The 24480-nt window shown below is 46.1% G+C and overlaps 1 protein-coding gene across 13 annotated transcripts; it reads right to left on the bottom strand.

Moving 5' to 3' along the window:
• Positions 1-6259: 6259 nt before the first annotated feature.
• Positions 6260-16991, bottom strand: LOC131575762 (serine/threonine-protein kinase SBK2-like). Of its 13 annotated transcripts, none has more exons than XM_058831669.1 (6): positions 16813-16900; positions 16435-16522; positions 9750-9831; positions 8392-8587; positions 7474-7676; positions 6260-7214 (listed from the first exon to the last, which is right to left on the bottom strand). In XM_058831669.1, the coding sequence occupies exons 2-6, from the start codon at positions 16461-16463 to the stop codon at positions 6645-6647; spliced, it is 1080 nt and encodes a 359-aa protein (XP_058687652.1). In that variant the 5' UTR covers positions 16464-16522; positions 16813-16900; the 3' UTR covers positions 6260-6644. The 13 variants fall into 13 exon arrangements, with proteins under 13 accessions (XP_058687652.1, XP_058687653.1, XP_058687659.1 ...); XM_058831670.1 differs by lacking the exon at positions 16435-16522 and adding an exon at positions 12705-12893 and having other exon boundaries at positions 16813-16889; XM_058831676.1 differs by lacking the exon at positions 16435-16522 and adding an exon at positions 12705-12893 and having other exon boundaries at positions 9619-9794; positions 16813-16889.
• Positions 16992-24480: the final 7489 nt, after the last annotated feature.

Genomic DNA, 24480 nt, shown 5'->3' with positions numbered 1-24480 from the left:
ACACGGGAAGCAGGGACGAGAAAGCTGGTCCAGCGTTCCGCTAAGCACAAACCTTTATTCAGGCAGAGCTTCGGCAAAGGGAGCTAGCAACAGCGAATTCGCCGAACAGGGGAAAACCCGGGGTATTTATAGGAGAGGAGAGGGGCCGGGGGGAGCCCGAGATACCTGTATCGGGGTGGGACAGCAGGGGGGAACACCAATGAAGCACAACAGTTTAACATATCTAACTCAAAGATCCCTGGGAGCGATACATTGTGTCTCTCTTACAGAGAAGTATCTTGTCTCTAGGGGAGAGCCAGGATAGGATCTCGGGCTCGGTGGGCTCCTCCGCACCCGCAACTACCATTTTTTCTCTACCTGGATTTTGAAAGAGCAAATTCAGCAGATGTGAACCAATGCCTGGACATTTCTGTCCTTGCTCTGCTTCCATCGACTAATCTGCCAGTGGAAGGGAAGACAACCAGCTGTGCCAGACGCTGGGCAACACTGGGGTCAAGGACACAGGACTGCTCAAGCATCAATTTCAAGACATCTGCACCTCCTCTATTCATGGCAACATGACTGCTTTGCTTGAAGCCAGCTCTGTATATCTAGATGTCAGATACACACTTTAAAAAATGAATGTTTTACCACTCTAGGTCAATTTTCTCCTGAGCACCTCACTTAAATAAATCTATTCAGTCATGAATCATTTTTCATGCTATCCCCTAAGAAATATGTCAGCAAAGTACAGGTGGAAGTTGTACTCTGAGTTAGCACACAAAAGGTGGCTACCATGGAAGCTGCAGCCTTGTGTGAGTCTACCCTGAGACACAGGTGCTAGCCAGAAACATGAGTCCTTGGTAGGGGGAAGCTTGTAAACAGCAAAGAGGATTTGAAGTGCAGTTAGTCTGTGTGACAGCCATGACTGCCTTCTGTCACCACCCTGGGCCAGGCCAAATCCCCTTTCCTCCCTCTCTTGCACAAAGCTGAGCCAAGGCACAGGGCTTATAAACATGCCCAGCTGCCTGTCAGCCCAGGGGAAAGAAATCAAATGCACCACAGCCACAGGTAGACCTGTATATGGGCAAGCCCAGATTATTATTGGCTGGTGTGCCTGGCTGTCAGATCTTGGTGCATCCTAAGTAGGGAAATCTAGGATGCTGGCTAATACTAGTCATTAGGGGATTTAGTAGTAGTCTCTTCTCTTCTTGTGGTCAGCAGTAACACTGATAGCACAGCACATCACAAGGGAAATTAAAATTACAGTATGGGTAGCGAGGTACTGTGCAAGCTATTGCATATGAAAAACATGGAGGCAGTTCCTTTGATCTTCCTGTCCAAGGTATTTCCCTCTGATTTCTGCATCTCCACCCAGGGATACAGGATAGAGGTAAAAAAAGGCTAGAAGCTGAAACTCCATGTCAGGGACCAAATATCTTGTGCCCCAAGTCACTTTCAATTGTGCAGTTCTTTGGCATGACAATGGCATTTTATGATTTCTCATGGCTTCTCAGCTACAGGCAGCTCTAGAAGACATCAGTTGGGCTGCAGTTGTCACCAACGTGCCCCTACATAAGTAAGAATGAAAGGTAACAAAATCCACCATTTTTATTTCCTAGCTACTTTCTCTTCCTATCCTTGTGCTCAGGAGAGTTGCTCATAACAAGGCCATATTTTATGGTTTTTAACAAAGCTTTGGTCTGCTTTGTCTTTGAAGTGAAAGTCAAAACTCGAGAACTAGCAGTGTGGGAGGAATTAGGCTCACACATCATGCAGTCTTACATCTGCCCTGTTATTTTCCCTGGCCTGAGATGTTTTCTCCCACTCATTTCTTGTAACTCATGCTCAGTCCTTCTGAAATCTCAGGCCCTGACATTTACATGCAGAGTGGGAAGAGTCACATGAGTGGTTAGCATGTGGTCTTGTTCAAGGAATGCTGGGGAATACCACCCTTCTTAAGAAACTGATTCAGTCATAGTAATGACATTTAAGGGGTTTAAGTAGAAAAGAATGGAAGTAACAGTTTTGGAGTTGACAAAGCAGAAGGAAAGTTATATGCAAGCTTCTGGAAATTACTCCAGAAGCCTAACTGCTAAATCCCTGAAAGCTGGATCTCTACCCTGCTTTTAGTTACTGTTCTACCTTCCACAACAGAGTGACTTTCATTATTCTTCCTGTAGAAGGAGGAGATGACATTAACTCTACTATGCAATTTGTTCCTACCCTGCTGTTTGTTCTGAGTTCAGCCAGCATAGCAACACAGTCTCTATTTTGGGGACAGTTGCCCAAATAATTTGCCTACAGGCTCTCTTTAGCATTCAGTATTTTAATTCTGAGATGATTCATCTGGGACATGGCTTAACCATTATCAGGACTTAGGTCATCACTTTCAAATCAACCTGAATTTTCAAATCTCTGTCTAGCCAAGATGACTTCTTCACTCTCACTTCTTCCTAACAACACTTCCTAACTGGGAGAAGAGTTACAATCAAACTATCTGTTCAGTTAACAGATCCAGGGCTCAACACATCTGCCTGCATGGCTGGCCTATACTTTCCCTGCACCCTGCAGTCTCTGATCTGCATATTCCCCAGACTGCTGCTGAGTGTAGCTATTGAGGAGCCACATGGACTGTATAGTGCAGAAGTGGAAACAGAATGCATAGTGAGGTGCACAAGGAGATCCAGAAATAGAGAGCATACATCCCACCAAAAGCCATGGGATCTATGCTCCTGGCCCGAGCATGCAGTGTGCTGCAGGCATCAGGGCACCAGGGCCTGGATTCAAACTTCTTGGACCTGCAGCCAGAACTCACAGTGTGGTGAGCTCGGTAATTAACTGATTTCTCTCTTCATTCCATCCCAGAGAGGAATGAAGTACTGCATTTTTCCCTCCTCTTCAGATCCACCTGATGCCCTTTTGGGGATGACACCAGATCCACCCCATCCCCTTTGCCTACATTGGCTGAAATGTTGCCTTTTACAGTGCAGGGCACCTGGCCAGCCCTCCTGCAGCCAGAGGCTGCAGCTGCAAAGGGCTGGTGTGTTTGCACAGCTCTGTTCCATTCAGCCCCTCCCAACAGCTGCTCAAGAGGCACTGGGGGCAACCATATCCTTTTCCAGACCCGCTGGGGATAGTCTTTGTTAGGTCTGTTTATTCATTGATTTAAGAAATCCAGCTGCAATTATGACCAAGCTATTGAGAAAAGAATCCTTAGTTGGGGACTTTGTTCAGGGCAGGGCTTTTTGCCACTATGGTCAAATTCACGCTTGCTTCATTGCAGCCTTGTCTCCATCACCAGCACATGGATGATGCAGTCACAGTGCTGATTTCATCACTTCAGTAGGCATCACACAACTTTCTGGCAGCAGAAACCTCTTCTACTGAAGTCTCAAGGCTCTTTGACAAAGGAGATGGAGAAACAATCCTGGTCATTGCCACATTATCTGTCACATTACCTTTGTCAGGCAGCACTGAATCCCTGATCCTTGTTGGCATATTTGGCTCTTGTAAAAAACCAGCCTGGGTCCTGATGGCATGGGGCAGCTTGATTTGTTTCCCCAAAGATGTCAGTGTTCCATCAGTTCAGGTTTACTTTAACTTGGAGTAAATCCTAAAATCTTGCTAACTTTTGCTTGTCAAATGGTTTTGCATTTGGCATGCAGTTTTGCTAAGACCATGCTGAGCAATTCCAAAGGAGATACATTTGGGAGCCCTAAACATCCTTAGCTACAACACAGAGTGTCTTTAAAATAAAAAATGTTGTTGAATCACAGCATGGCTGATACCAGACAGGACATACAAGATTGCCTACACCAATCTCCTTCTCAAGAGGGACAGATAGAGAAAGTTTACCAGAGCCTTATCCAATCATCTTTTGAATGTCTTCAAAGCCATAAACACACAACCAATGTTACTAAGTTTGGCCACTATCACCATAAAGCCTTTTTTTTTTGTTGTTGTTTAAATGCCTTCCCTCTCACAATTTATACTTGTGCCTAGAAGTATAAAGAAGTACAAGATCCACCCTGACTCTTCTCTCCAGACTCAACATTCCCCATTCTCTCAGCCTCTGCACATATGAGGGTTTCTTATAGTAGGCAAGAACCATACTAGTGGACTGTTTGGCTTCAACCTCTCATGGCTCCTCTTGGATCATTCTCAAATTAAAATAGGTCATTAGTTGGTGGTATTTTCTTCTCAGTATTCTATACCATAATAAATTCACCATCCAGTCTTCCTATTTTAGATAGTTTAATTTGTTAGTTTCTTTAAGGCTTTCTTACATCTTTAAACCATGGTCCCACCATGGGACCCAGTTTTTTTCTGAGCTGTCTCCAGTTTTCCAGCTTGCCTGTAATTGTAGTGCCATACCCAGGATTTCCCCATGAGGTATCAAATACTGATCACTCACTGCTACTTCCCACACTCATATTTAGGCCAACAGGAATCTTGTTAGCTGTTTTCACTGAAGATTTCACCATCCCTACTTTCTGCCCCTCTTTGGCCATGCAAGGAGCCCTTTTTTTTTTTTTAGTAGGACAACACAGTAAAAACTCATATAATCTTATGACCTTGTAATCTCTGTGACTTGGCAAGTTTTTAGGGTCCTTTTGTAAGGGTGACTTTTATTCCTTTTATTTAGTATGTTCCTACTTAATTATATTTCTCCTGCCTGTAAGAAAATGTATTTGGTTTGAATATACTTATCAAGTCATTCAGATCTCTTTGAGTAGCTTGCTCTTCTTGCTACCACCCTATTCATGCTTATGTCATCTGTAGAGTTTTATCTGCTTTGTATTTTCCTTAAAATCACGGTTGGAAATGTTAACCAGTTTTCATGTAACAACTGATCCCTGCAGAAACCAAACAAAATTGAGCATTCCAATCAGACAATTATTTCTTCTGCCTATTGACAGTTCTCAATCCACTTAATCTATTTTATAAACTTTGCATAATGCATCTTCTGAATCAATACAACATATGATAATTCTCTATTTATCAATAGATCATGCCTTACAAAACTCTATATGAGTGTATGAATTTACTGTATCAAACATGACTTTATTATAAAATTGAATGTCTCATTCCAAAAAGCCACATTCCCGTTCTGTAATTGTCCATTAGCAAGCATCTGTAAAAGATTTTCCATTATTTTTCACTGGGTAGTTGCCAGCTACCTGGTCTTTAGATCCACTGGTCTTAAAGCTTCTCCACTTGAAATACAGGAGCTGTGTTGGCACCTTAACATTCAAAGCCAAATCTCAGCAAGCTGGAGTTGAGCAGAATTTATTATGATTTCAAGTAATGAAAGATTCTGAGATGGAAGTAAGCAGAAGAAAATTGTGTCTTGGACAGTGTGAGCAATTATGCTCAATGCATAAATTCTGCAATACTGTTTGGTAAGGTAGGTTGAGGAGTTGGAAGGAAGACTCAAGGCATAAATGATGCAGGGAGCAGGAACAGCACAAAATAGTAATACAGAGGCGATGTTGCTGAGAGAGAAACAAGCAAAAGGTGTTCACCAGATGATGGACAGTGCTAGTAGAGAAGTTAAATAATACTAAAATGCCAGTGGGTGAGAAGAAGCTGGAAAAAAAAAGACCTGGAGATTGGGGAAGCGTAGAAGAAAGAGCATGTGCAGGAAAGGACCGGAGATGAAAAAAAAAGCTGAAATACTAGAAAGTGTAGTACTGGGACACTGCATTTTTAGAAGTTATAAAGAGTGGAAAATGAGCTGTGGATGTTTCCACCAAAAGACTGGGTTAAGTGCAGGAAGGGATTATTACCAACAGCAAAATCCTGGGTATTGAAAAGATGTAGAAAAGTAAAAAGGGCTACTAACCTTTAATTCCCTCTTTGCTGCTCCTTTTCAGGATTAAAATGTGCACCTAGGAGGATACTGGGGCATTAGGAGAGGTCTGGATCTAGGGAAGGGTTAAAGAAGTGATAGGAAACGGGAGAAGGAAGGTCTTTTAGAGGGGTAATGAGGCATCTAAAAGATCATGAAGGACATTGTCTTAGGACCTGAAGGCAATACAAGGGAAGAGGTGTGTTTGGGCAGGCATGGGATAACCTCAACACCATAACCATTCCTCAGCCATCATCCACGGCCACGTGCTGGGGTCTCCCCAGCCCCTCCACCCCACCAGCCTGAAGCCACCCTCCAGGGGTCCTGGTGTGGGCAGAGGCAGCATTCAGAGATGGCCCCTGCCTTGGACAGCTTGTCCTGAGATAGCTCCAAGTTCTAACCTGCTCCCTGCTTTCCAACAGCAAGTGTGTCCCAACAAGCATTTATTATGAGGGAAAATGAGCCACATACAGAAACACAAAAGTATATATTTTGAGACATGGCAGGTGCTGCAGCCTAAATAACTCCCTGGAGTTCCTGTGGCTAGGAAAGAAGTGGATGCTTCACACACAGTCATTTCCATGAGAAAGATGTTTTCAGGCCACAAGGAGGTGGCACTGGGAAGCACTGAGTCATGAGGTGAGGACAATCATCTGGGGAAGAAGCTTGACTGTGGCAGCAGGGACAGTGCTGCAGAGAAGATGCTCTCTGGGTCACCATGGTCTCTCATGCCCAGGCCACCATGGTGCCCAAACCCTGAAGCCCTTTGCAGGCTGAGACCCTCTTTCCCTCTTGCCATGGGGAGCAGGATCTAGGACTTCACGGCAGCCTCCTCACTGTGCCCACCCTCCAGCCTCCAAGGGCGGTCAACATAGCACAGCACCCCACTGACGGGGCCACGTTTGGTGGGATCTAGAGCCAGCAGGCTCCGCAGCATCCCAGTAGCCTCGGTTGTCAGGCGCTTCCAGTGCCGGGGCACATCCTTTTCCAGGCCTGTCTCCTGCCACTGCATGAAATCCTCAAAGAAAGGGTCCTCTGGCAGGCTCTGCTCCCAGGGGAAGTAGCCAGTCAGCAGGCAGAAAAGCAGCACCCCGAAGGCCCAGGCATCCATGCTGCTGTCAATGGGCACTCCCTGAGCATCAGCAGTGTTGCTCAGCTCAGGTGCAGTGTAGGGGATTACCCCAGCCACCAGCTTGAGCTTGGTACCCTTGGGCCGTGTGAGCCCAAAGTCAGTGAGTTTGACGAGCCGGCAGTCGGGATCGAAAAGCAGCACGTTCTCAGGCTTGATATCACGGTACACCAGCCCCCGGCTGTGGATGAACTCCAGCGCACTCACGAGCTGCTTGGCACACTGCTTTGTGGCCGGCTCAGGGATCCCATCCTGTGCAGGGAGAGAGACAGGTGGGATGGCACACACAGGGCACCTCAGCAGCCCTGCTAGCTATAGGGTCTCACCAGAATGCTCAGCATTGGTAAAGACCTTTGCATTTCTCACCTTGCAAGCCCAAGGCTGCTTTAGTGCTGCAGACTCCAGATAGACCCACAGCCCATTGCCTTTATCTCCCACCCTCTGACCCAGACATCCTTCAGAGGGGCCAAATGCTATAGCCCAGTACCCATGGCCTTGTAGCAACACTCACGTGGGGTTTGATGATAGAGATGAGGTCTTTGTGGAGTGCTGGTTCATAGAGGAAACCATAGTACTGGCTGGACTCAATGGCAATTCCAAACATGCCAATGATGGCAGGGTGGGTGGCGAGGGACAGTGCTACACAATACTCATACAGAAAGGTGTGCAACTTGGTACTGGCTTTGGGGAGCAGCTTGAGAGCCATAGGAGTCCCTGGGGATAGGAAGAGTGGGTTTGACTCCTCTGAAAATCTCACCAAGATGAGATCAGCCACAGATCTAGGCAATCACAGCCGCAGAGAGGTGTCTATTTCAAAGTTTGTGTGAATGCAAACAGGACACTTGTAGACACCAAGTCTGGAAACACTGGCACTGCCACTGGTGTGATTTTTGAGCCCTGGGCATGCACAGGAGCCCTGGGCAGAGTAAGGACATTCAGGATACATGGGCACATCAGTCTGAGCTAGGACTACCAGGAAAGAACAGTGTCAGGGCACTCATATGGCCAACCCAGGACCTTCATTCACACGCTCTGTCCATGGGCCTTAGGGCACCACCGCAGCTCAGGCTTGGGGCTCCTTGACTGAGCCCTGTGGTGGGATTCCTGTTTCCATCTATATCACATGCATGCTGGTGCGTATCCATGGACTATCTTGATCCTGACTTGTGGATTAACTTCCTTGCTTGACCTTGGACCTGTTTTATCACTATAATCTTGCTGGTATTCTGGGCTGTCCCCTGGGATCACCTAGTTTCTGGCTGGATGTAATGGGATGGTTCCTGGCTTTGGAGGTTCCCATTGTGCTGGTCTTCCTGGGAATCCTCCCTCCCATGCTTGGTGCCTGGCCCCAGTGTGCCAGCAGCCCACTCTGTGCCCCGGTGAGTGAAAACAAGGCACAATAGTTCACAGGGCACTGTCAATTTCTTACCTCTCTGCCTGTGGGTCACTAGCATCACATGGCCGTACTTGCCCCTGCCCAGCTCCCGAATAACCTTATAGTGCTCTGACACCTCAGTGTGCACCAGGCTCTGAGCAGTGATCTCCAGGAGCTCCTCTAGCCTGGCTGGTGCTGCTCCCCCTGGCACTGCTGCAGTCACAGCTGAGCTCTCAGCCATCACTGAGTGCTGCAGAAACACCACAGCTAGAGTCAGGAATATCACAGCACACAGAGAGAAAGCCAGATCAGACATGCAACACAAACCATGCAGGACATATTTCTGCCACTTGGAGCCTGAGCATTCTTGATGCTGCGCTAAAGTTGAACTTGCACTTTTATACAGCACATCTCTGGGCAAAGCTCCTCATCATTGAAAAGGTCTCTGTATTGAAGGGAACTTCCCTCAGCCCTCTAATCCTTTTGCCTAATATAGACAACAGGCAAAACAATAGCAGAGTCCCAGATTTTCAAGTGTGACCCAGTCACCCCTCCTTGCTCTCCTTAGCCTACTGCAGCAAGACCTCATCTCTCTACTCAGAATTCCACCTCTACTGCTTACTGGCGAAAGTCCTTGAGGTAACAGACGAGACAGATCTGTCCCTTAGGCAGAGGCACAGCTAGCATGTGACAAAAGGCAGAGTGCCCTGAGGAAGCCAAAGGGAGCTCACTACCTCACGTGGCTGATGACGTTTCTGACCAAAAGTCACGCATCTGTGCAGCCAAGTAATTAATACAGGAAGTAACATAGGACATCAATGGCATTTTGAACTATAGCCAGCTGCTTCAGACCCATTTCAGAGAAGTCTTTTTTCACTTTTCCCACCCAGCTACAAGGCAGCATTTTAAGGCTTCTGTAGCAGCACTCTCTCCCTGTCCACCTCATGCTCTGAACAAGGCACTTTGGGCCTAGGAGTTCCTCCTGGCTTTGGAGCAAGGTCACAGAACCAGAGTCACAGGATGGTCAATGCCAGAAAGTACTTCTGGAGACCTCCTACTGCAACATCCTGGTCAGAGGAAGGTTAACTAGAGCAGGTTGTGCCCAGCCCAGTTTTAAATATCTACAAGGATGGAGGATCCATAGCTGCTGTGGGTAACCTGTTCCAGTGCTCAATTATGTTTGTAGTAAGAAAGATTTTAACTTATGCCTAGATAGAAATTCTATTTCAGGCCCACTGCCTTTTGTTCCATCACTCAGTATCATCTGACACTGTGATACACCTGGTTGTGTGTTTTTGCAGGTATTCATATGCATCGATCAGATGATCCTCTCAAGTCTTCTCAACTTGAGGCTAATCAAGTCCCATCCCTGTTAGCCTCCCCTTCAATGAGAGATACTCCCATATCTTAACTGTCTTCATAGTCAGGATTTGTTCCAGTATGTCCACATCTCTCTTCTGCAAAGGAACCCAAATGCTGCTAGATTCAGTCATTCTTCAAAATAAATAAATTTGAAAAAAAACATTTAAACCTTGGAAATATACAAGGCTGGATTTCTACAGGAGCCTGAGACTATCTGTGGGAAAGTTTCCCTTCCCTTCCCTTCCCTTCCCTTCCCTTCCCTTCCCTTCCCTTCCCTTCCCTTCCCTTCCCTTCCCTTCCCTTCCCTTCCCTTCCCTTCCCTTCCCTTCCCTTCCCTTCCCTTCCCTTCCCTTCCCTTCCCTTCCCTTCCCTTCCCGCGCCTTCCCTTCCCTTCCCTTCCCTTCCCGCACCTTCCCTTCCCTTCCCTTCCCTTCCCTTCCCTTCCCTTCCCTTCCCTTCCCTTCCCTTCCCTTCCCTTCCCTTCCCTTCCCTTCCCTTCCCTTCCCTTCCCTTCCCTTCCCTTCCCTTCCCTTCCCTTCCCTTCCCTTCCCTTCCCTTCCCTTCCCTTCCCTTCCCTTCCCGCGCCTTCCCTTCCCTTCCCTTCCCTTCCCGCACCTTCCCTTCCCTTCCCTTCCCGCACCTTCCCTTCCCGCACCTTCCCTTCCCTTCCCGCACCTTCCCGCACTTTCCCGCACCTTCCCTTCCCGCACCTTCCCTTCCCGCACCTTCCCTTCCCTTCCCGCACCTTCCCTTCCCGCACCTTCCCGCACCTTCCCTTCCCGCACCTTCCCTTCCCGCACCTTCCCTTCCCGCACCTTCCCTTCCCTTCCCGCACCTTCCCTCACCTTCCCTTCCCTCACCTTCCCTCACCTTCCCTTCCCTTCCCTTCCCTTCCCTTCCCTTCCCGCGCCTTCCCTTCCCTTCCCTTCCCTTCCCTTCCCTTCCCTTCCCTTCCCTTCCCTTCCCTTCCCTTCCCTTCCCTTCCCTTCCCTTCCCTTCCCTTCCCTTCCCTTCCCTTCCCTTCCCTTCCCTTCCCTTCCCTTCCCTTCCCTTCCCTTCCCTTCCCTTCCCTTCCCGCGCCTTCCCTTCCCTTCCCGCGCCTTCCCTTCCCTTCCCTTCCCTTCCCTTCCCGCACCTTCCCTTCCCTTCCCTTCCCGCACCTTCCCTTCCCGCACCTTCCCTTCCCTTCCCGCACCTTCCCTTCCCGCACCTTCCCTTCCCGCACCTTCCCTTCCCGCACCTTCCCTTCCCTTCCCGCACCTTCCCTTCCCGCACCTTCCCGCACCTTCCCTTCCCGCACCTTCCCTTCCCGCATCTTCCCTTCCCGCACCTTCCCGCACCTTCCCTTCCCGCACCTTCCCTTCCCTTCCCGCACCTTCCCTTCCCGCACCTTCCCTTCCCGCACCTTCCCGCACTTTCCCGCACCTTCCCTTCCCGCACCTTCCCTTCCCGCACCTTCCCTTCCCGCACCTTCCCTTCCCGCACCTTCCCGCACCTTTCCACACCTTCCCTTCCCACACCTTCCCACACCTTCCCTTCCCTCTCTCCTAGACTGCATTTCTAAATCTTATCCAATTCAGAAGTGCCAAGACTTTGGCCCTACTTTTCTGCAAAGGCTTTGGCTTGGTGCAAGAGTCAACAGCAGTCAAATTTAGTACAGTCCATATAGAGTACAACAATGAACAAGTGCTTGTATGGGAGGGCATAAATGGAAGGCTGGGCATAACTCACAGGGAGAAATGGTCTGGAAAGTATTTTCAAGATTTTGCTTTGAACCCTCCTGTTTGCTGCCCAGCTAACAAGACTTGTGAAATGGAAAGAGCATGTCAGAACCCACAAATGTATCCACCCTTCCAACAATATTTCCAAACCAGTGCTTCCTCATTTAGGTGCTATAGAGAGAAAAATTTAGGTAGAATACAGAGAGAAAACCTAAAATGTAATAGACCTGGGAAAGGCATAGACCTCCCTTTGATACTAGGTAAGTTAAAGCCACATCAAAGAGTGGAGTGGAACAACAGGAGAGATGTCTGCTTGTCATTTGAAAAACATATTTCATTAATATTTGTGAAAAATATCAAAAAATCTTTTCTGTGAGACAGTGTTTCTCCTATATCAAATTAATGGTCACATACAAGTTCTCGACAGAAAATTCTTCACAATCTTCTTAGATAACTGAAATTCTCAAACCTGAGTTAGGTAAAATTTCTTCCCTTGTATGCTGGCAACTTGTTATTGCTATTTAGCCCAAAGGTTAGAATCTTCTTTCTGTGTCGACTTTAAGTATTACTCCATGCTTTTCAAATATCTACTAATTAATATTAATAAATATATATTAATTAATATATTTTTTTTGCATTTAATTATTTACAAGATGATTCATCCATTTTATATGATTCTTTACTTCTCTCCTATTTACTATGCTAAAACTTGCTTTTGTGCATGGGAGGATATGCTTTTCTGTATATTCTTGGTTCTCAGTTCACTTTAGGGAGTCAAAATATTTCAGTCCATAAGCTTTTGCAATACAAAAAAACCCAGAACAACCCAAATCCCAAAAAATTCTTATATCCTTCCACTTCACTATTCAGGTCAACTGCAACACATGTGGAACAGATCCACCCTTCCATCCATGGCCCCGATGGCATGGAAGGGCAAATGGTCCAGCTTCAGAGTAGTGAACTAAAGTGAATGAGCCAGCTTGGAAGAACAGATCATGCAGAGGATATGGCTAGAGTTTCTTTAGGGCCTGTGACCTGTGGGTGTGATAAGAGCTGCGTATGAAGGAAGCCCCAGCTGCAGTCACTCCAGAACAGTTTGCAGACTTTGGCCCTTTGTGCCCTTGGGAGTCATTGATTACAGTGCAAAGTCCATACTTGAGAAAATAGCTGACATTGTCAGGTCTTTCTTTGAGATGCCTCTGCAATTAGCTAGGAAGGTGAGGATCAAATTTGGGTCGCTGCTGAGTAGAGTGTGTTTGGGTGCTCTGCATCTACTTCTGATACCTTCTAAAGTGTCATTTTCCCATTGCAGATTGACAAGCACTGAAGAGGAGGTCACCAGGGCCCTGGCCAGGATGCATTCACCATTTGACAGTGCTGTATTGAAGGCAGCAGGCAGAGTCCTATTCAAAACTGTTCTTTCCTCCACCATCCTTTCTGTGCTTCATCCTTGCTAGAGGTCTTGTTTCCAGGCTGCTGACAGTGAGAAACTGTAATTCCTCAAAAGAATCTCTAATTACAGCAGCAAAAAGCTCACATCCTTTACACCATCATGAGATACTTTTGAACCACCTGAGAAGCTGAGGGGGATCTAACCTATGGAGATACAATGTCTTAGTCCAGGTGATGTTATTCTGGTTCTTCAACCAAAATGATTAATATATTTAGTGCAGAAAAGCACTTCATACATCTCAAAAGCCAAAGAGAATGTGATCTCTATATAACAGAGACAGTACTATGATGACAGAATCACAGAGGTGTTTAGGTTGGAAGGGACCTCTTGAGATCATCTAATCCAATTTCCCTGCTCAAGCTGCAGCAACTGAATAAGGTTGTTTAGGAAGGTGTCCAGCCAGGTCTTCAGTATCTCTATAGATGGAGACTCCCATCAATGACCACTGCTTGGAAGAGTCTGGCTCCCTTTTCTTTACTCCCTCTCATCAGATATTTATATACACCAATAAGATGCCCTCTGAGCCTTCTCTTTTTCAAGCTTAAGAGTTTCAAATGTTTCAGCCTCTTCTCATATCAAAGATATTCTATTAAAAATGGCCTTGAGCATATGGCATGTGAGGTCCACTTTCTTGTCTGACCTTCTGCAGGGCCTTAACACAAACCAAATAACAAATATTATCTGGCGAACCTCTTTCAAAAAGTCATTCAGGCTTGATCCAAAGACAATTGGTCAATTATAAATGGCAGTGTGAACATTCTTGCTCTTACGTATTTGTATGATAACCTAACCCGAATTTACCTAACCTGCTGCTGAAGCTTCTCAGATGGAGAAAAGATGTTTCTAATATCTGTTAAATTTCTCCAGACTCCTGCACAGTTTATATGCACTGTGGTCAGAGGTAGGACCACAAGCTATGAAAATATATTTTCAATTAATTACATTGTGTAAAACTATAAGACTGAAGCTCAGGTTATGCATATAACTGATGCTTTACTTAGGCTTCACAAAGCAACTGTCACACTGTGCTTCTGTAGAGCCTGCATCAGTTAGTTGAAAAACAGACGTGATGCTTGCCACAAAATGTCATCATATTTTGAATTGAGAATAAGCATCTTTATGCTCTCTGATCAAGACACCTCTCAGTCTTCTTATTGGTTCAATGCCTTCAAATAACTTTCTGTCTAATTGTCAAATCAAGCTCTCAGATTGTCCAGCCCGCTTGTCCAGCTCTCAGATCTGTTCTCTTTTCTAAAGCCTCATCATTTTTCTCCTCCCATCCCCCACATTAAAACCCCAACTGTCTTGGGGGAAATGCCTCCTGTCACACATTTAGCTAGAATTTCCCCCTGCCTTATGCTGTGGCCTCAAGATCTCTTGTTGCAGGAATGACACACAGACTGCACTACCTTATACATCCATTATGAGTCCAGAGCTTTTCCAAATTACTGGGGAATGCTGGGGAAAAAATTAACTTCCTCCTCATGCCTCTTTATGGGTGATGCCTACCTGGTTTCTACATGAATATTTTTGCATCATGTTTAATAAAGCACATTTTGCTCAAATGGATTTAGTGTACCAAGTAATTCAGACCACTTCACTCAGTTGTTACCACACTTCTGCTTAGAGGCTGTATAAGGACCCCACCTGAAGGCACTTCCCACTAACCTCTAAATTGTTGATTTGAAGCAGTTCTTATCCAGATATTGGTTCATATAGCACCTGCCAGAAATGTCCCATTCACTGGTCATTTCCTGAAAGCTATCTGTACAAATTCCTCCTGTCATTGGTCTAAACCAAGAAGCCACACATTTTTAATTAATTTTTAGAAGCCCAGTATATAATGGAAAATAACATATTGTATTGTTGTTCTCATCCTACACAATTTTTTTTCAATCCTAACTCTAATACTTTTACCTTTGTCATTGAACTAGAAGAAAACACTGAAATCACACAGAAAATGTTTGCAAATGGCACAAAAAGGGTTTGGGTAGATAATGCATTACTTGGTAAAACTAGTGCATGTACATACACATGAAAGTGTTTCAAATGACCAAAGAAGTCAGGATTCTAGTATACCATTGGATAGATGACAGCAAAAAGAAGAAAAAAAAAAAAAAAAAAAGAAAAGTCATAGTAATTATACACATCTAGATTCTTCATGCTGATTAATGGCACTACGTAAATCCAGTAACGTAGATTTGGTATAGCCTCACTACTTTTGCAGGCCTTAAGACATTGGATGATCCAGAACTGGAGTAGAAATAATCTAAAGTGATATAGATACACATCTAACTTACAGATACAAGTCTACTAGCATAACAGAACAAGGAATACTGATTTTACAGATTCCACTTTTGCATTCACTTTGTTAAAGAAATGCCCAAAAAGAACCAGATGCAGGAAACATCAGCAGTGAGAGGCTGATGCCAAAACTAACATTTTCCAGATGATAAATTTAAAAAAGTAAGCTTCCGTTAAACAAAACAAACAAACAAACAAAAAATAGAGACAGCTGTTCAGCTTCATGTAGGCTGAGATGACTGTAACAAAAGAAGAGAGATCTGTTCTGAGGCAATGTGCCCCTTACAGTGAACTCCAATTTCTGCAGAGGTTCCTATATACAGATACCATGACACAGTCTGAAATGTAATCTCTGAAAATCAGCTGAGTTAGGGAAGCTGTATTTCTGAGGAGCTGGCAACCTGTTAACAGCTTCTTCACTACAGCTGAGAATATCACACACCAGTGGAATTTGTATTTTTATAAAAAATGTATTTTCCCATTTGCTCTGCATTTTTCTTTATCTACTTTTTATGATGTTTCTTGAAATATTAAAAATATATTGATATAAAGAAAGCCTGGGTAAATGTCCTGAACTCTTCTGGAGGCTGATAGATCAACAGAACCAGTTACTGGATGTTTTCTATCTTTTTAATGATATCGGTGAGCCCACAAGTTCAGCAAGCTACCACTGGTGTCCCCAGTTTGACAGAAAAAGGACAAGAGAAAGTCATGACAATAGCAAGAGGGCTGAAAATTACAGAGGGAACTTCCAGTGAAGCCGTCTTTATAGCTTATCAAACAGATAGTGAAGAATTTACCCTATAATCTGCATACACCTTTCTGAGTACTGGAATTTCACTAAAAAGGGCTCTCTCAGTTACATCAAAACATTATAAAAAAAACAATAAATGAAGCTGAAGTGAGGTGATTTCAAACCTCTATTGTGGTCCAGATTCTGTGAAGAAGGATATTTACCCCTAAAAATCTCGTCAAACATTATATAAGAACATCCTTCCATTTTTGTAACTTTTGGTTCAAGAACGGCATCTTTTTTTTTCCTTAAAAGGTCCACTCTGATGCAAACCACGTTTAATACAGCAAGGGATAAGAACAAATTATCACAATGTTTGTTTATGGATTATTGCTGGTAGATTTATGAGCTTTTTTCTAAAACTGGTCAGGCTAGTGCTTAATCTCGCTGCAGAGAATGTCATGACTGTGCCGGTAGCAGAACTGCGTATTGCTATTCTGGGCAGAGACACCCAGAAGCCTCACCGGAGAGCCCCGTAAGCCTTTCCGAGCATGCAGCATGCCACAGCCTCCACACAGCAGCCTCCTCGGACAGCAACCGGCAGCAACCTCACTGGGACCAAGACACATTACACCTTTCTCCCAGCCAACGCCAGGACCACAGCACCATCCCACTGAACACAAGTGGACACAAAGCGACCTTCCAGGGAAAACCCACAACGAGCTCGCCACCAACCCGCTGGGGGAAATGGGTGCACTCCGCATTGTGCCGGCACACCACTCTCGAGTCTCCAAAACCAGTATGAGAGGGGTGGGTACCCTTTCACATGCCTGTCCAGTGTCTTTCATCCTCCCACCGCTGTGACTTCCCAGTGGCCTTTCCGCCTGAACTAAGCCTCTCACCTTCTCCATCAGCGCAGGAAAGCCAGCCAGCCGCGACTGCCTCGCTCCCCTCGCTGCAGCCGCTGGGCTCAGCTGCGCCAGCAGCCGGTGTGGGCTGCCAGGCGCTACGGGGCTAAGCGTGACGCTCCGCCCCGTCCCCATGGCTCTGGTTCTGGGAGCACTCTGCCTCCCTCCTGAAGGTGACCTCCGGGAGGGAAGAAAAGAGGGGGAAAGGGGGAAGGAAAGGACTACCCATCTACTCTCTTAATAGTTAGATGTGTTTCAGGAATCAGGGTGGGATTGTTTCTGCTCTAACCATAGCGTTATAAATCCCCAGGGACCCACTGGCAGACCCACCTCGTTCAGCCCTTTGCTCCAGCTTGGGTTCTCGTTACAGCTGAAGGAGTAAAGTAGCTCCCTGGGCTGAAACAAGGTCCTTGCTCCAGGACTGTGCCAAGTAGGAGTCTGTTCCTGATGGCAGGGATCAGAACGACTATGGGCTGCCAGTGCTTGTCCTTGGCTACTAAAGGTGCCCATGCCAGTGAGCATCAGAGACCAAGCACAAACCAAGGCTGACTCAAGGACCCCTCTTGTGGTCCAGTGGGTCAGGGTCTTCACACACACTGGTACTGCATTGTGGTGAAGCTGAAATCACTAATGATAACTACGATGACTTGCAAGCATTTCATCTATTCTCAGTAACTGCTCCCAGAGCATATTCCTCTGCCAAGGTCTTTCTTCTTCCACTTGAGCATGGAGATGAAAACAGCTCCTGGGTGCATGGACACTATGGAGGCCCTGGATCTTGGCTCTTGAACGCTGTTTTTTTTCTCAAGGAAGTGGATCAGTTTGTGTATCTGAAGCAGTAGTGCATGCAGCTATTACATGGGTGTGTCACAGCACTGGCCTCCCTAGAGCCAGAGCCATGCTGGGCACTTGGAGTGATGAGCCTCAGCACTCCTTGGGGGCAAAGAACTGGGAGGAAGGCTGGGAGAGGTGAAAGACAGTCTAAGAGAAAAGAACAGCCCCCATAAATGTTAATACTCTGGATATCCAGCACAGGACTGAACCTTCTCACCTGATTTCAGAAGGAAGAATAATTATGCCAAGGGCTCGTCACTCAGTGCTCTGCCCTCACAGAGGGGCAACAAGGTGAGATACACTGGACTGCTGGCACAAGCCTATGAAGTGCCAGTCTGCTGTCACTCAGAGATGGTGCAAATCAAAGGGCAAGAGGAGTAGCAGACTCAGACTCCCAGCTGTCCCTGTGCTTCTGGATAAGAGGTGGGGAGTGAAATCGTTTTGCTGATGACCTAAAGGTCTCGTGCCATTCAAGGCTGTGTCTTCACACCCATTCGGAAAGGTGTGATTTGGAACAGCCTTCAATGTGCAAAGTCCCTACAGGCAGGAACATTTCAGCTAGGAGTGATGTGAGTGTACCAAAAGAAACCTATCCAATATCCAAGAACTCAGCACTGGGATAAATTTAGTGTAACCACTGTTCTCCAGGAACAGGGACCCTGTATAATCTAGTCTCTGGTGGAAAGTGTGAGACTCTTGCCTCTACTTGAGAGACAAGTCAGAACCAAAAAATGTTACTGGGGACTTGCTATAATTTACAGTAACAACACAATGCTGGGAAAGCAGCCCAGTTTCCCTGACTCCCCCAGTCCCTGTCTCCTTCTCTCCAATCACTATCTTAAACATACTTCCAGCTATATGAACAAGATACAGTAGTTTTCCTTATTTTCCAGTTAATTTTTTGAGATGCAGAATCCCTACATTATCCATTCCTATTGAGATGGGCATCTGCTGAGAGATTTGGTTTAGAGAAGAGACTTCTTCTGCAGCCTTACCTGCAGTGCACTGACAAGTAGCAATTTTACTGAGGGCTTGCTCCTGATCTGCCATTCATCTGACCCTACATCTGCAGACCTTGTCCTGCATTCCTCATTAACAGGGAATATGTCACGTACTGTGTATCACATGTGTGTTTGAGAATCCCTGACCTCCACTCCCTAAGCACTGGGCACAGGACAGCTGTTGGACTCCTTAGAGCTGCTGCTCTACTAATGAAGTCCACACTAGTGCACTTCAGGACCTCCATAATGTAACACATACACCTCTTCCACCCACACTGCACACATTTTGTCCAGCTGGCAACAAAAATGTTGGTCAAAGTCAACACTGACATATTGACTGAATATGGAAACATGATGTAACCAAAACTGCCTTAGTGTTTTGGAAAGTTTGGTCCCAGGCTGTGGAGGAGATAGAGCTAGGAAGGAGGGAGGGGTGTGGGGAAGGTGATTTTTGAGGTTTTACTTTACTTCTCATGACCCTGCTCTGATTTTGTTAGCAATAAATTCAATTAGTATCTCTCATTCAAGCATGTTTTGCCCCTGACAGTATTGGTGAGTGATTTCTCCTGGTCCTTGTTTCAACCCATGAACCCTTCATTGTATTTTTTCTCCCCTGTCCAGCAGTGGATGGGGAGTGATAGAGGGGTGGGTGGGTGTCTGACATCCAGCCAGGGTCGGCCCACTACAGTGACACACACAAGCATTGGATATGGCCTATGATATGTAACAAATATTGTATGAAAATGCATGCTTTTCCTCCTCTGAATTATGGTTGGTTTAACATGATGAATATCCTATCTCTTGCATGTCTAGCTCAGAATAGGCAGTACGCAGAAAAATAATAGAACATGAAAATTTCCAAGAGCCAGACATGGCAGCCAGTGTGACAGCCATAGCAGTGACAACTGCATGAGAAACAGCTGGACTAAAGTAACTACAGTAAAGGGACATAGTCAAGAAGGGCTCTCCTTTTCATCCTTCTTTTTCCCCCTTATTGCACATCCTCAGCTTACACACAGCAAGCTGTTTCCCTCACATCAGAACAGCAGCAGTTCTTCAAGTACAGGCATTCACAGCTCTAAAGGATCAGCTCTGATCCCCTGATAGAGAGTGCTCTGTAGTCAGATGATGCCAGATGTATGGTTCCAAAGGAACACTGCCCCTCCAAAGTGAAATCCACCATTTTCCAGCAAGTATCTTGGAATCACAGAGAGAACTAGCTCTCCCAAAACACTTTCAGAAGGATACTCCGTTTCTCAAGTGTTGGCTTTAGTGTGAACCGTTTTTCAAAATATACCTGGCTAATGACTCATGATTTCCACAAGAGCTGGGTGAGGAGGTCTGCACTTCTGTTTCAGGGTTACCCAGCCCCACACAGCTATTTGGTTCTCATTCTTTATTATCAGAGGCACCAAAAGCATGTAGGGGGATGGAAGATTTGATGCCATTTGAACCAAACAGAGCACTCTTTGAAGGTGTGGAGGCTTATCAGCAGGGGTATGTGTGAGAGAAAGTTGCTGAAATATGAACGTCAGGCTCCTTTACCTGAAGGGCCTAAAATGGCACTACTCTTTTAATATTGTAGTCTATAGCAATGTTCAGTTTGTCTCTATATTTTCAAACTGACTACAAACTGAACATTGAACATATACAAACTATTTTACAAACTGACTACATTTACTCAGAACATCTGTGATAGCAGCTTTTTAGAGCAGTCACAATCCCTTCACTTCCAGCACTAAATTTTGCTCAGCCTTTTTCAGATCCAGTTTTGTGCCTGACACTGGGGAATCACTCTTTGACTTTCCCCATTGTCCTTCTTCTTCTATTAATAATTCTGTGAGCTGCCAACACTTTCCTCCCTCCCAGCCTCAGCAGATAGGTAGGGAAGCCAATCTGCAGGGTACTACAAAGTGTGGGCTGCCTCAGAGCTGGGGCCCTGAGCTCTCCTTGGCACAGGCAGGGTGCTTAGAGGAGTCCACCAGCTGCACAGACCATTTGTGCTGGGAGGTCATTCAGTGCTACCCTGTTACTGAGGAATCTGCTGGCCATCTTCCTGACAATGCCATACAATGTCCCACCTCACTTTCCAGCTAACACAACAGTCACACTGAGCCTGGGCCCTGCTCCCCAGAAGTGCTTCCCAGCTATATTCCCCATCTTTGTCAAAGTCCCTCACACCTGAAACCTCTGATCACCCACTGAACACTGTACATGATTCAAAGTGTTCTGCTTGTTCCCACTTCAACCTACTCCCTTCACATTGCTGTTAGGTGCATTGGCTGCAGAATGATTGAAAGAGACAGTACTAATCCAATGGAATCCATGTGCACTGATCCCAGTGCCTCAGAGCAATGCTGGGGCAGTGCCCTTCCAACCCAGCACAGGGACAGGGATCCACAATAGCTGTATTTTTAATCTTTTCCATTTTTTCCCAGCCTGTTCTCCAGGGCTTAAAGCAATATAAAATATCCCATAACCATAGTGTATATCGGCCTTCTCACTGAAACTTTATGGCTTATTTGTCACCACAGGTAGGAACTGTTCAGGAGGCAACTCAGCTTGCAGCTCCCTCCCCAGCCTGGCAAGGTGGTGCCACTGCAGGAGGCTGAGTTGTCTGGGGCTCCAGATGGCTTAGTGACATATACTTGGAAAAGAATTGTAGTTGAGATCTTGCAGGAAAAAAGGATAGATTTGCAGAAGGGTGGACTTGGGTGGTGGGGCAGGGACAATTTATTTTACTGGGGAAGTTTTCTTCTGTCAGGGCAGAGAGATGGGACAACTGCTCCTAAGCATCTGGGATCTAGGAGACAAGGTAGAAAAGGCTGGCAGGACATGATCTCTCCAGCCAAGTCTTGTCCCAGTTCCCTACAAGGTGAGAGCAGGCAGGCCCAGGGATGGACTTGGGTTCACCTGAGAATCCAGATCAGCAGTTGAGCTTGTGCTGGCAAAGCAGGTCCAGGTGAGAAGTTGGTTTGGTCAGTATCACTCCTGGTGGTGGCAGTCAGTGCGAGTCACAGTCTGTGGGGAACAGTGAGCCAGCCCACGGTACAACCACCCCTCCAGGGAGGGAAGAGAGCTTTTAGGAGCCACCTATCCCCAGCAGGTTTCCTGTTTCATATTAATTTTATGTTTCTCATTGGTTATCTCCTTGGAACCGCCCTGACTTACAGGGCATAAAAGATCAGCTTCTCTATAAACCCCTTGGCAGTCATTCACAGATTTCTTGGGGCAAAGAGCTGCATTAGAAGCCTCCAAGAGATCAGCTACAAAGCCCCATTTCTCTTTCCTCTGCATTGCTCTGAAGAGTTGATTTTCACTCAAAGAGCCTTCCTTGATAATGGCTCAGAGCAGAAATCACAATTGCACCTAGGGAGAGGCGTGGGATCTCTACATCCCACTGACCCCCCAGCTGTGATAACAGTCCAGTGATTGCCAGGCAGGTATGAGGTCGAGCCTCAAGGAAGCCTGTTCAACTGCCAAGGTTCAGACAAACAATGAATATGCCCACGTATAGCTGGAAAAGATAGACCACATTACAGCTCAGGCAGGGATTAAAAGCCCAGGGCTGAGGTAAAATGGGGTTCCTGGGCACATGGGAAGATGTTGCAGTGGGAGAGCCAGGAGAGGCTGGTCAGGGCCATCAAAACTTATCAGTACCCTTGAAGCAAGGCAAAATGATGGTTCCTGCCTGCCTCTCAGTTCTTCAGCAGCTTCTTGCCTGCCTCTAGCAATGGTCTGGAAGACAAAGGCTCCCATTCCCTGAGGAAAGCTGACCCCTTCTGTGCTACCCTACCTCGTTTCTACAGCTTCATCTGCACAGAGAAAAAGGCCAGCACCCTGCAAAACATCTTCCACCAACAAGCACCTAGGTTCAATTGCTGCTGGGACACTGTTCCCAGTTGCTGTCTGTCTAATGTCAAGGCATTGCACTTGTCTCTTCTGGGGCTGTCTGAAAAATTGCAAGGAAGGAGGCAGTTCAGTGCCTCAGGAGAGGTCACCCATGAAGATGCTGAATGAAACTGTTCCTAGGAGTAATACATGGGCTATGCTTGGAGGAAAAACTCACTTGCTCTCTCGGGTTCCTGTGGAGCGGAAGTGAAGGGGGAGGGGCTGATCTTCTCTTCCTTGGTTCCAGTGACAGGACAGTTCAAAGCTTTGCCAGGGTAGGTTCAAACTGGGCATGAAGAAGCATTTCTTTACCAAGAGGGTGATAAACCACTGGAACAGATTCCTGGAGAGATGGCTAGGGCTGCCAAGCCTGTCAGTGTTTAAGAGGTATTCAGACAATGCCCTTAAAAACATACTTTAACTTCGACCTTGAAGTGGTCAGACAGATGGACTGGATAATCTCTTCTCTTCTCTTCTCTCTTCTCTTCTCTTCTCTTCTCTTCTCTTCTCTTCTCTTCTCTTCTCTTCTCTTCTCTTCTCTTCTCTTCTCTTCTCTTCTCTTCTCTTCTCTTCTCTTCTCTTCTCTTCTCTTCTCTTCTCTTCTCTTCTCTTCTCTTCTCTTTTCTCTTCTCTTCTCTTCTCTTCTCTTCTCTTCTCTTCTCTTCTCTTCTCTTCTCTCTCTTCTCTTGTCTCCTCGAGTCTCCTCTTCTCTTGTCTCCTCGAGTCTCCTCTCGCTACATCTGCAAGGTTATTGGGGGAAGAGGTAAGAAAGGTTTGGAAAAATATAACAGTGGAAACTGGACCCAAATGACACTAGAGGGTGATATTAAACTAAAGAAATACACATTAGTTAAACAGATTCATTTAGCCACTTTGAAATTCAGTCCCATAGAAGTGACCTGTTACATTTAAGACCTTCAAGACTGTTGCTATATTTTATATATTAGTAAAGGCCTGTATGCACAAACCAGCCTTTGACATAAGTCGTGATATTAAAGGCTAAAGTCCTTGAAACCTTCATGCAGAAGAGAGAGTAAAGTAAAACAATATCCTTGTGTGTAAGAGAAAAAATGTAAACTGTGTGTGTTAGCCAATAGTAGCTTGCTCTGCCTGCAGACCCTGTAGAACCCTATAAAAGGTGTGCTAAAGATAGAAATAAACGGCATTCACAATTACTTCTGTGAAGACTGGTGGACAGCTCGGGGGTCTTTCAATATTTGGCGCTCCGACCAGAGACACCCCTGCGGGCAGAGGGGCTTTGGAGTCAGCGGAGTGGATCTGGGCATTGATCGTCGTGGGCTCGGATCGGCACAGATAGGCAGCCTGAGCGCGGTGAGACGCAGTGCGGTAGGACGTGGTAATTCAGGCTGCTGGGGGGGGCCCAGGCAGGCAAGGGCATAGTAGAAGGGTCGCAACCTTCCCTCTTGCAGATTGCCGTCAGCATGGATGTGGAATTTGCGGCGGCAGATAAACTGCTTCTCTGCATCCTCGTTAAACGAGGCGAAGCAGCCCAAGAAAAGGACCTGGATATGCTCATTATATGGGCTAATTGTCTTGGGCATTTGCAGTGCTCACTGCTTTTTGTGGTGCAAAAACGGACTGATACATCGGCTCTGATATGGGAAACGGCAATTACGGAAAAGAGCAAGGACACTGTGTTTCTCGGTTGAACTTGGCAAATTGTAATTAATACCTTAAAAAACAGAAAAGTGAGATATGCTGAAGCTGTGAGCCCCGTAATTCTACCTGCGTCACAGCGGCAGATGCCTTTACCTCCCACTGCTGGGCAAGTACTCCTATCATGCTGCCCTTGGAGAGAGGGAGGGAGAGTCAAAGAGAAGAAAATAATGAGAAAAAAGTTCCACAGCGAACGCTGAAACAACGAACAGAATCTGTTCAGTTATGGCAGGATGTGATACATCCAGAACTATTTGCT

The sequence above is a fragment of the Poecile atricapillus genome, chromosome 2 (assembly GCF_030490865.1).
Source record: "Poecile atricapillus isolate bPoeAtr1 chromosome 2, bPoeAtr1.hap1, whole genome shotgun sequence".
Taxonomy (NCBI): Eukaryota; Metazoa; Chordata; class Aves; order Passeriformes; family Paridae; genus Poecile; species Poecile atricapillus.
The sequence above is the reverse complement of the archived record's forward strand: the minus strand, read 5'-3'. Positions and strand labels throughout refer to the sequence as shown.

Coding starts and splice junctions, on each gene's coding strand:
- LOC131575762 (XM_058831665.1), bottom strand. CDS start 16,953: ATGGGGACGGGGCGGAGCGTCACGCTTAGCCCCGTAGCGCCTGGCAGC. Junction 7,677..8,391: donor AGTGACCCACAGGCAGAGAG/GTAAGAAATTGA, acceptor TCCTATCCCCAG/GGACTCCTATGGCTCTCAAG. Junction 7,215..7,473: donor TCTCTATCATCAAACCCCAC/GTGAGTGTTGCT, acceptor CTCCCTGCACAG/GATGGGATCCCTGAGCCGGC.